This window comes from Typha latifolia, chromosome 1 (genome assembly GCF_019914945.1).
Source record: "Typha latifolia isolate L0001 chromosome 1, TyphaL0001v2, whole genome shotgun sequence".
NCBI lineage: Eukaryota > Viridiplantae > Streptophyta > Magnoliopsida > Poales > Typhaceae > Typha > Typha latifolia.
In genome coordinates, this window is record NC_133086.1 from 18,102,358 (window position 1) to 18,115,082 (window position 12,725).

General features: G+C 38.7%; 1 protein-coding gene across 1 annotated transcript; it reads left to right on the top strand.

Annotated features, from left to right (window-relative positions):
* The first annotated feature begins 396 nt into the window (after positions 1-396).
* LOC140780486 (pre-mRNA-processing-splicing factor 8A) lies at positions 397-12,627 on the top strand. The gene is made up of 25 exons (XM_073126078.1): positions 397-819; positions 1,806-1,929; positions 2,042-2,134; positions 2,336-2,726; positions 3,034-3,523; positions 3,634-4,424; positions 4,583-4,668; positions 4,757-4,939; positions 5,119-5,433; positions 5,511-5,815; positions 5,899-6,353; positions 6,454-6,580; positions 7,472-7,713; positions 7,817-7,940; positions 8,027-8,216; positions 8,303-8,410; positions 8,657-8,910; positions 9,088-9,704; positions 9,795-9,901; positions 10,061-10,315; positions 10,410-11,045; positions 11,134-11,331; positions 11,410-11,688; positions 11,784-12,026; positions 12,115-12,627. Exons 1-25 carry the CDS (start codon positions 548-550, stop codon positions 12,304-12,306), a joined length of 7,077 nt encoding a protein of 2,358 aa, XP_072982179.1. The 5' UTR covers positions 397-547; the 3' UTR covers positions 12,307-12,627.
* The last annotated feature ends 98 nt before the right edge of the window (positions 12,628-12,725 follow it).

Below are 12,725 nucleotides of genomic sequence, written 5' to 3' on the forward strand. Positions count from 1 at the left end.
TTTAATCAAATATAATAAAAAAATATAATAATTTCAGTTTTAAGATAATTGTAAGAGGGTAAAATGACGTAAATATAATTATAGAGGTAAAGTATATTTAGGCCTAACTACATGATAAAATGTAAGTTCTCCTTAAATTTTCAATCTTGGAAAATAATATGGATTATATCATTTATCCATTTTATAGTGCAAATTAGTTTAAGTATTCATTATTATCTAATTAGATTTTGTGTGGTGCTGAGTCATAGACTTCTAGCTTTAGGCTCTAATCCTGACCAGACTTGGGCACAAGCCCGATCCAGGATAGTCGGCGAGAACTAACCATCCGACTATGAGAGTCGACGCCGACTTCATCGTCTCACCTCCATAAAATGAGAAAACCCCATATCTTTCTTCCCGTCGCTTGACACTTCCCTTCCTCTCTCTCTCGTCTCTTTCTGTCAACCCTAGCTCACTCCAAAACCCTAACCCTCGCTGAGGAGATCCATAGGGGACGGAGAGCGCCTAGGATTTCTTCTCTCTTCTCTTACCCAGTAGAGAAGGAAGGATGTGGAACGGCGCGGCGCCGCCTTCGTCCTCGATGGCGCCTCCGCCACCGGGGACCACTGGGACTCCTGCAGCGCCGCCTCCGCCTCCGCCTGCGGTGCAGCCGTCCTACAGCATACCTCCGTCTCCGGCGGAGTTGGAGGCGCATCTGGTGGAGAAGGCAAGGAAGTGGCAGCAGCTCAACTCCAAGAGGTACGGCGACAAGCGCAAGTTTGGATTCGTGGAGGCGCAAAAGGAGGACATGCCACCGGAGCATGTTCGCAAGATTATCAGGTACTTCGTCTTCTATCGGAATCCTTCCTCTCCTCATTCTCTAATTCTTAGTTTTTGGAGCTGTTTTACGCTCTAGAATGCATATTTTGATCAGAGATGGACCGGGTAGGGAATTTAAACGAAAGAGAGCTGGTTATCTTTCCTTTAATATCTCTTATTAATATGAAGCGTTGGATTTTTCGGAGTTTGTGTGAGAAATTTAAAGATGGTATTGTTTTGCTTTGGCCGGTCATTGTTTATCACGAGCAATATTCCTAGAGCTACATGAATGGGGCTATATATTCTATGTTATCAAATAAAGTATTAATTTGTAGTTTCAAGGACAGTGCTGCCCATCATCTTACCCATTTTCTACTTACAGGACAAAAGTATAACAATATATCAAATTATACCATAAATTGAGACTTTATTTCTAGAATCTGTGTGATGCTGTCATGTATGCTTAAAGTTTACTGTACGCATTTCGAAGAAGGATGTTTAGAGCAATTTATATATGTTCGGTTCAATGGAAGGCAAGAAGGGTGGTCTGAACATCCATATTTTGTATTTGAATGAGCTTCTCCAGAATGATTTACTGAATGATGGAGCAGTCAGATTTAGCTTATTTGAACTTTTGAGTTTATTGAAATGCTTATACCATGTGTCTACACCTTTAGACATTTATATTATTTTGGTTGATGAAAAGAACAGGGGCCGGACTCAGTATTCTGAAGTGAAGAGAAAACAAAGTTATTCACTTGTCATTTGTCCTTATGCTTTTGTATTTACTATAATATCCAACCACATATTCTAGGGTTTACAATTAATTTATTAAAACTTGAAAGAAACTCTATGAGAATGTATTTGAATGCAATCTACAGTAGATAACATATTTATGCGAGCTAGAATTCTGCAACCCTCTGTATTGATTGGTTATTTGCTTAGAACTATTGAGATGAATGTAACATGCTGGTCAAACTAATGTTATTTACTACTGTCTTGCACAGAGATCATGGAGACATGTCTTCAAAGAAATACCGTCATGATAAACGTGTATATCTTGGAGCCCTTAAGTTTGTACCTCATGCAGTTTATAAGCTTCTTGAGAACATGCCCATGCCATGGGAGCAGGTGACTGCTTATGTTTTTGTTCTACTCATTAGTTATTAAGTAGTCAATTCATCAGCTATTACTATGATATATGGTATCTGGATTGTTATCTTATGCAATTCCTTATTTGCAGGTTCGCAATGTGAAAATTTTGTATCATATCACTGGAGCAATCACATTTGTAAATGAGATTCCTTGGGTAGTTGAACCAATCTACCTTGCACAGGTGAGTCATGCAATTCTCTTTATTATTTTTTGTGGTATTTTGAAATTATCAGAGGCATTTAGTATTTTGCATATTTTTAAAGGATTTGTAAGCTATTCTTTCTCAAAATTGTTTTAACTTAGGTTTGGTACTTCCATGTCTATGGAACTTGTTACTTTACTATTTATTTGCTAATCTACTCATGGTTAATGCACTTAACAGTGGGGTACTATGTGGATTATGATGCGGAGAGAGAAGAGGGATAGGAGGCATTTCAAAAGAATGCGTTTTCCTCCATTTGACGATGAGGAGCCTCCATTAGATTATGCTGATAATCTTCTGGATGTTGAACCATTGGAGGCTATACAACTGGAACTTGACGAGGAGGAAGATTCTGCTGTATATACCTGGTTTTATGACCACAAACCTCTTGTAAAGACAAAGCTTATAAACGGACCTAGCTACAGGAAATGGCATCTTTCACTTCCGATAATGGCGACTCTTTATCGACTCGCAGGGCAGTTATTATCTGATTTGATTGACCATAACTATTTTTACTTGTTTGACATGGAGTCATTCTTCACTGCCAAGGCCTTGAACATGTGTATACCTGGTATGTTCCACACTTGTTTTTTGTCAGCATGATTATGTCTATGAAGCGAGATATTCATCTGTCCTTTTAGAGTAATTTTGATGCATTATATGTTAGTAATATCTTTCTTGGAACTTGTACAATGCTATTATCGTGACCTTGATACTATCTTATGGCTGAAAAGTTAAATGAGGAAATATTCCTATCATTTAGAGAGGAACCCATCATTTTTCCATAGTAGTTCACGGCGGTCATATATATTATTCCTATATGTTGCTTTTAGCATGTATTACTCACTCTTGGTTGTATGTTCTGTACTTCCTTCCAGGTGGTCCCAAGTTTGAGCCATTGTACCGTGACATGGAGAAAGGAGATGAGGACTGGAATGAATTTAATGACATCAATAAGCTCATCATTCGTCAGCCACTGAGGACAGAGTACAGAATTGCTTTTCCTCATCTGTATAATAACAGACCAAGGAAAGTAAAGCTTTGTGTATATCATTCTCCAATGATAATGTACATAAAAACTGAGGACCCAGATTTGCCTGCATTCTATTATGATCCCTTAATAAACCCCATAACATCAATTAACAAGGTTGACCGGCGTGAGAAGAAAGTTAATGAAGAGGAAGATGAGGAAGACTTCAACCTCCCAGATGGTGTGGCACCTCTGTTGGCTGATATTCAACTTTATACTGATACAACAGCAGCTGGAGTTGCATTATTGTTTGCTCCACGTCCTTTCAACATGAGATCTGGCCGGATGCGACGATCTGAAGACATACCTCTTGTGTCTGAGTGGTACAAAGAGCATTGGTAATTTTTCTTCTCCTGCTTTCTCTTTTAACTTTTGTATGCATAGTTCATAAATTCACATCTGGTGTTTTTACCATTTCTAATATGATGTTCATTAATTAATGTTGCAGCCCTCCATCTTATCCAGTTAAAGTTCGCGTCAGCTATCAGAAACTTTTGAAGTGTTATGTACTTAATGAGCTGCATCACAGGCCTCCAAAGGCCCAAAAAAAGAAACATTTGTTTCGGTCACTTCAAGCAACTAAGTTCTTTCAAACTACAGAACTAGATTGGGCAGAAGCTGGTCTGCAAGTTTGTAAGCAGGGTTACAACATGCTGAATTTGTTGATTCACCGGAAAAATCTCAACTATCTTCATCTTGATTACAATTTCAATTTAAAACCCGTAAAGACACTAACCACAAAGGAGCGGAAAAAATCTCGTTTTGGAAATGCATTTCATCTATGTCGTGAGATATTGCGACTGACCAAGCTGGTTGTTGATGCAAACATCCAGTTTCGCTTGGGAAATGTGGATGCATTCCAATTGGCTGATGGTTTGCAGTATACATTTTCACATGTTGGTCAGTTAACCGGTATGTACCGTTACAAGTATCGACTAATGCGACAGATACGAATGTGTAAGGATCTGAAACACTTAATCTATTACCGATTCAACACTGGCCCTGTTGGAAAAGGGCCAGGCTGTGGATTTTGGGCTCCAATGTGGCGGGTCTGGTTATTTTTCCTTCGGGGCATTGTGCCCTTGCTGGAGAGATGGTTAGGCAATCTTCTTGCTCGGCAGTTTGAGGGGCGTCATTCAAAAGGAGTTGCCAAGACTGTCACTAAGCAACGTGTAGAGAGTCACTTCGATTTGGAACTCCGAGCTGCTGTTATGCATGATGTTCTTGATGCGATGCCAGGTCTGTTACTTTATTCTTGATTGTCTTCTGATAGATCTTCATTTGTGCTTGAAATGTGGCTGTATACCTGCTCATCCAATCCTCATATATTGATTATAGTGTAATTGTAGTTACTGATAGAATGTGAAACTTATATAAGAAGTTTTGGTTTAATGCAGAGGGCATCAAGCAAAATAAGGCGAGGACCATCTTGCAACATCTTAGTGAAGCATGGAGATGCTGGAAAGCCAACATTCCTTGGAAGGTGTCTATTATTTCAATGCTTAGTAATTGTTGTCTTATTCTGAATTTTATGAGTTTCTCATTTTTTGTTTTTGTTTTTGTGGGTGAAGGTTCCTGGTTTGCCAGTCCCCATTGAAAACATGATTCTTCGATATGTCAAGTCTAAGGCAGATTGGTGGACCAATGTTGCTCACTATAATCGAGAGCGTATTAGAAGGGGCGCGACAGTAGACAAGACTGTTTGTAGGAAGAATCTAGGAAGGTTGACTCGTCTGTGGTTGAAGGCAGAACAGGTAACATTTATATTGCACACCTCTTATTTGCATAAGTTGTTCATTATGACTGTGGATTGAGTTCATTTTTTTGCTAACTTAATTCCTCCACATGTTATCTATCTTTTGAGTTTTAACTCCAAAATGCTCTTTCTGTATTCTCTCGATCTTTTTCTTATTTTCTTACCCATTTTTAATAGGAGAGGCAACACAATTATTTGAAAGATGGTCCATATGTCACTCCTGAAGAAGCAGTTGCTATATATACTACAACTGTTCACTGGTTAGAGTCGAGGAAGTTCTCACCCATACCTTTTCCTCCTCTATCATATAAACATGATACAAAGCTTCTCATTCTAGCATTGGAAAGGCTAAAAGAGTCATACAGTGTTGCAGTTAGATTAAATCAATTGCAGAGGGAAGAATTGGGTCTGATTGAACAGGCCTATGACAATCCACATGAGGCATTGTCAAGGATAAAACGTCACTTGCTTACACAGCGTGCCTTCAAAGAAGTACGTAAGATCTGATTTTCAGTAGCAGATTTTTTTTTTGGCATTTCAGCATATTTCTAAATGTATTGCCTCTGCAGGTTGGAATTGAATTTATGGATTTATACAGCTATTTGATTCCTGTATATGAAATTGAACCTCTCGAGAAAATCACAGATGCATATCTTGATCAATACCTTTGGTATGAAGGTGACAAGCGACATCTTTTCCCAAATTGGGTCAAGCCTGCAGATTCAGAGCCGCCACCTCTTCTTGTCTATAAATGGTGCCAGGGTATAAATAACTTACAGGGCATATGGGATACTGGTGATGGACAGTGTGTTGTGATGCTCCAGACTAAGTTTGAGAAATTCTTTGAGAAAATAGACCTGACCATGTTAAATAGGTATGCAACCACTGATTTATTATATCAATTTTGATTAATTTTTGACAGTTGTTGCTCTTTGTCTAACACTTGTGTTTTCACAGGCTTCTACGACTGGTCCTAGATCACAATATTGCTGACTATGTCACTGCCAAGAATAATGTGGTGTTGTCCTACAAGGATATGAGCCATACAAACTCATATGGGCTAATTCGTGGTCTTCAGTTTGCTTCCTTTGTTGTTCAGTACTATGGACTCATGCTAGATCTCTTACTTCTGGGCCTAACTCGAGCCAGTGAAATAGCTGGGCCGCCTCAAATGCCAAATGAATTTATCACATTTTCAGATACTAAAGTTGAGACCAGGCACCCAATTAGGTTGTATTCTCGGTATATTGACAAGGTACATATGTTGTTCCGTTTCACTCATGAAGAGGCACGCGACCTCATTCAACGATACCTGACAGAACATCCTGATCCAAACAATGAAAATATGGTGGGTTACAATAATAAGAAGTGTTGGCCAAGAGATGCAAGAATGAGGCTCATGAAGCATGATGGTATCTTTTCTATTTTGATTTCATGGGCATCACTGATATTATAATTTCTTTACTACAAAAGAGCTTTGACAATAATAACTACTTTTCTTTTATTCTGCAGTTAACCTTGGGAGAAGTGTCTTTTGGGATATGAAAAATCGTCTTCCAAGAAGTATTACAACCTTGGAGTGGGAAAATAGTTTCGTTTCTGTCTACAGCAAGGACAACCCTAACCTGCTTTTTAGCATGTATGTATTGTCTCTAAGACTCAAACTCATTAGATTCACAAGAAAGACATTAACCATTTTTGTTTATTTGGTGCTTCCATACTCTCACAACAATGCTTCTATATAAAGATAAATATCTTCTCAGAGCAGATGCCTGATATATCCTGCAAAATGTGTTTTAAGCTCAGTATTTTTTATAATATCTCTGCTGTCCCTTTCCGACTTCAAGTTAATTCGTGAATATTAGATATGCTTTCTTAGACTCTGATTTAACCCAATCTACTTTTTATGTGCTTATTATTTATCTTTGTCTTCAATTTACGATCTATTATTCTACCTTCACAGTACGAATGTGTTTATATGTTGTAATTTTATCTCCCACTGATTTCATGCTTACTTATATACTGAATGTTTGTTCTCAAATCTTCTATGTATTTACTATATTTGGAGTAATCTTTATTGCCCTTCTACAGGTTTATCCCTTTCCTCTTCTTTGTTTTCTTGTCATTATTTAGTTAGTTTTTCTTGAGGACTGCTTCCATTGCTTGGGGCATTTGTGCTCTCTTTGGTATGTGGAGAAGACCTGCATGTGTAGTAGTTACAATTTTCATGACGTGTAATCTATTTGTGCCAGTCTTTTATGATTTATTTTAGCTCATCAGCATGTTTATTAGTAATAACATGATCTTTTTTGTTTGTTTTCTGTCTCTGGTTCTAGAATTGCTTTTGTACTTATCTGGCTGTAGTGACCCATGCAACTTTCGGTTTCATATGAGTGAAGTTAAAAATGTTGCTTTATTGGCTCCCTTGTGGATTATACTATAATTTCTACAGATACCGATCTTATGGCATGCTAGTTGTGTTTTTGTATGCATGGTTATATCAATTTAAATCATTTCTATTTCTGTATAGGTGCGGGTTTGAAGTGCGCATATTGCCCAAAGTACGGATGACTCAAGAGGCATTCAGCAACACGAAGGATGGAGTCTGGAACTTGCAGAATGAGCAAACCAAAGAAAGGACAGCAATAGCCTTTTTGCGTGTTGACGACGAACACATGAAGGTGTTTGAAAACCGTGTCAGGCAAATCCTTATGTCATCAGGATCAACAACATTTACTAAGATTGTCAACAAATGGAATACAGCCCTTATCGGTATGTCAGCTTTATATTGTTGCATTGCCGACCGGTTTTTATTTTAAGACAATGAGTAACTACATTCTTAACATGCTTATACTTTTTTTCCCTTTCTCTTCAGGTCTTATGACATATTTCCGTGAAGCAACAGTGCATACCCAGGAGCTATTAGATTTGCTGGTCAAATGCGAAAACAAGATTCAAACTCGTATTAAGATTGGATTGAATTCAAAGATGCCTAGCAGGTAATTAGCTAACTTCTCTAGAATGTGAGTTCCTTTTAGCCTGCTAATAAATACCACTCTGGTTCTTATTCTTATTATGCTTTCAGGTTTCCTCCTGTTATTTTCTACACACCAAAGGAGATTGGGGGTCTTGGTATGTTGTCAATGGGCCATATACTGATACCACAGAGTGACCTCAGGTATAGCCAGCAGACAGATGTTGGGGTGACGCACTTCCGCAGTGGTATGAGCCATGAGGAGGATCAACTTATCCCAAATCTTTATCGCTATATTCAGGTTCTTATTCTCATTTATTGGATAATTTCTTCTTTGATTTGCAGTGGTATTTTGCTGAACTCACTATCTTTATTTGATTCTTTCAGCCATGGGAGAGCGAATTCATTGATTCACAGCGTGTATGGGCTGAATATGCATTAAAGAGGCAAGAAGCACAATCACAAAATAGGCGGTTAACGCTTGAGGATCTTGAGGTGGGTCTCTTGATTGTTGAGAAGACTAGGTCTTTTTTATCTCTATGGTAAACAAATCAGTTGTCTATTTAACATGAGTGAACTTACATTAATCAGTCAATTGTCTGTTTAATTGTTGAGAAGACTAGGATGCTTGGTTATATGTCAGTCAATTGTGTCATTAATGAGTGAACTTGCAAGCAAACCAGAATTCATATTTCGGTTTTGCATAGTGCAACGCTTGACACAGCTTATTAACTTTTGCAGGATTCCTGGGACAGAGGGATACCTCGAATCAATACTCTCTTCCAAAAAGACCGTCACACATTGGCATATGATAAAGGCTGGAGGGTACGCACTGATTTTAAGCAGTACCAAGTCCTGAAACAAAATCCATTTTGGTGGACGCATCAGCGACATGATGGGAAGCTGTGGAACTTGAATAATTATCGAACTGATGTCATCCAAGCACTTGGAGGAGTGGAAGGAATATTGGAGCATACCTTATTTAAAGGGACATAGTAAGTAAAAGCTGCCACTTTCTTTTAATAGGGCACAATACGAAAAATCTGTGAGAACAGTCAAGTGCAACATTTCCTCAATGATTAACATATGAAGTCAATTTTTGTTAGATCATTTTACCTTGTTACCTGTTTCTCGAGGTCTGTTTTGCTGATTATAGATGATACTTTTTTCAGTTTCCCAACATGGGAAGGTCTCTTCTGGGAGAAGGCATCTGGTTTTGAAGAGTCAATGAAGTATAAGAAGCTGACTAATGCTCAAAGATCTGGGTTGAATCAAATCCCCAATCGTAGGTTCACCTTGTGGTGGTCCCCGACAATAAATCGTGCAAATGTGTATGTAGGCTTCCAGGTGCAGCTAGATCTTACAGGGATATTCATGCATGGAAAAATTCCAACCTTGAAGATATCTTTAATTCAGATATTTCGAGCTCATCTTTGGCAAAAGATCCATGAGAGTGTTGTTATGGATCTTTGCCAAGTTTTAGATCAAGAACTAGATGCACTGGAGATTGAGACTGTGCAGAAAGAGACAATTCATCCCAGAAAGAGTTACAAGATGAACAGTTCTTGTGCAGATGTTCTTCTATTTGCTGCACATAGATGGCCAATGTCCAAACCTAGCTTAGTTGCAGAGTCAAAGGATGTTTTCGATCAAAAAGCAAGCAATAAATATTGGATAGATGTGCAACTTCGTTGGGGGGACTATGATTCGCATGATATAGAACGTTATACAAGAGCTAAATTCATGGATTATACAACTGATAATATGTCCATTTATCCATCTCCAACTGGTAAACATCTACAGTTATATGCTATCTTCTTCCCATGATTTTTTGAAACTGGTGTGCCAATGAACTAATATTTTTTATTTCTTATTGCAGGAGTGATGATTGGACTTGATCTAGCATATAACTTGCATTCTGCTTTTGGCAATTGGTTTCCTGGTTCAAAACCACTTCTTGCCCAAGCAATGAACAAAATCATGAAGGTACATGTTGCTATATGGTCATTTGTTAACAAAGCTTAAGGCTGCTCACTTAAATAGCTAACCTGATGTCCCTTTTTTTAAAGTTGACATTTTCATGTCCTTGTGGTTCTTATTTATGCTAGATAAAGTGGCTTGCTTATTTATTTTTCCTCTTCACAGTCAAATCCAGCTTTGTACGTCTTGAGAGAGAGAATAAGAAAGGGTCTGCAGCTATATTCATCTGAACCTACAGAACCGTACCTCTCATCCCAGAATTACGGAGAGATCTTCAGCAATCAAATCATATGGTTTGTTGATGACACAAATGTGTATCGTGTTACAATTCATAAGACTTTCGAGGGAAATCTTACTACAAAACCTATAAATGGTGCTATTTTTATCTTCAATCCAAGAACAGGGCAACTATTTTTGAAGGTTCTTTCATTCATCTCATACTGTTTCTTTTAAGCATAATAGTTTGGACTTCTGTATAATTGAAAATAACGAACATAATAAATGTTATGTGCAGGTCATCCACACAAGTGTTTGGGCAGGGCAAAAGCGTCTTGGACAGTTGGCCAAGTGGAAAACGGCAGAGGAAGTTGCTGCTCTTGTGCGATCTCTGCCTGTTGAAGAGCAACCTAAGCAAATTATTGTGACTCGGAAAGGGATGTTGGACCCTTTGGAGGTCCATTTGCTTGACTTTCCTAACATTGTTATCAAGGGTAGTGAGCTTCAGCTGCCATTCCAGGCTTGCTTGAAAATTGAGAAGTTTGGTGATTTGATACTCAAGGCTACAGAACCACAGATGGTTCTTTTCAATATTTATGATGATTGGTTGAAAACCATATCATCATACACTGCCTTCTCTCGTCTCATACTGATCTTACGTGCACTTCACGTGAATAATGAGAAGGCAAAGATGTTGCTGAAGCCTGATAAGACGATTGTCACTGAACCACACCACATTTGGCCGTCTCTGACAGATGATCAGTGGATGAAGGTAGAGGTTGCATTGAGGGATCTCATACTTTCTGATTATGCAAAGAAGAATAATGTAAACACATCAGCCCTGACACAATCTGAAATTCGTGACATTATACTTGGTGCTGAGATAACTCCCCCCTCACAACAGAGGCAACAAATTGCAGAAATTGAGAAGCAGGTGAGACATTTGTGAAAATTTTCTTTTATTTCTCCTTCGGTTAATTTACATTCTAGATCAAATTTACGTTCTTCTTTCCTTCTTGCAGGCGAAAGAGGCAAGCCAGTTAACTGCAGTCACAACTAGGACTACAAATGTGCATGGAGATGAGCTTATTGTCACGACAACTAGTCCGTATGAGCAACAAGCATTTGGGTCAAAAACTGATTGGCGTGTGAGGGCCATTTCTGCTACAAATCTGTATCTTCGAGTCAATCATATATATGTTAACTCCGATGACATAAAGGTGAGTTTGTGAATATTTTCATTTCAAGTCTCCCTAATACAGTGGATCGCTGACCTTAATCTATTTCTTAATTAACAGGAGACAGGTTACACTTACATCATGCCAAAAAACATATTGAAGAAATTTATCTGCATAGCAGATCTTCGTACTCAAATTTCTGGATACTTGTATGGTTTAAGCCCTCAAGATAATCCCCAGGTGAAGGAAATCCGGTGTATAGCCATGCCGCCACAGTGGGGAACTCATCAGCAAGTCCATCTCCCATCAGCTCTTCCTGAACATGAGTTCCTGAATGACTTGGAGCCATTGGGTTGGATGCACACACAACCAAATGAACTTCCACAGCTATCTCCACAGGTTAAAATTTACCCTTCTTACTCTTTGTGTGGTTATGTTGATGAACAAGACTGTTCTAATACCCTCTTTGTAAACTGTCGATTGTTTTATTGCAGGATCTGACATCCCATGCTCGAATTCTAGAGAACAGCAAGCAATGGGACGGTGAGAAATGCATTATTTTGACCTGCAGCTTCACTCCAGGATCCTGTTCTTTGACTGCATATAAGCTCACACCAAGTGGTTATGAATGGGGTCGCCTCAACAAGGACACTGGAAGCAATCCACATGGATACCTGCCAACCCATTATGAGAAGGTTCAAATGCTTCTCAGCGACCGCTTCTTGGGATTTTACATGGTAATATTTGTTATCATTGTCGTCTTTTCTATTTCTGGTGATATTTTGTCTGTAAAATAGTGATCCGACATCAAATTGTCGTGCTCAGGTTCCAGATAATGGTCCGTGGAATTACAACTTCATGGGAGTAAAACATACTGCGAGCATGAAGTATGGTATGAAGCTCGGCACACCCCGGGACTATTATCACGAGGACCACAGGCCTACACATTATCTCGAGTTCAGTAATCTCGAGGAGGGTGAGACAGCTGAGGGAGACAGAGAGGATAAGTTTACTTAGAAGAGAGTAGTATTTCAGACAAGTACGCTGTACTAGTAAATATAGTACTGTGTCCTCGCCTATTAATGAGTAAACGGCATGGGGTTATGGGTGGTATTTATCCTTGGAAAGGACGTTGTACATAGGTTTTGTATGTGGTTGTGAGACACACACCAATCTTCGGATCAACTGTACCTTTTCTTGTAGACTGCTCGAAGGAAGTGTACATTTATGCACTGATGTATGTCTTGTTTTAACTTGTAGAATGCAGTTACGATGGATTTTGTATCAGAAAAAAAAGCAATAACTACGCCCTTTGGTAGGTAAATTATTTATCTTGCATCTACTGGTGTGATCTCGTCCGAGTCAGAAAATTAGGCCAGCAAGCATCTTTTGAGATCCATGCTTACATGACCAGATCGCAAATTAATATATATCCA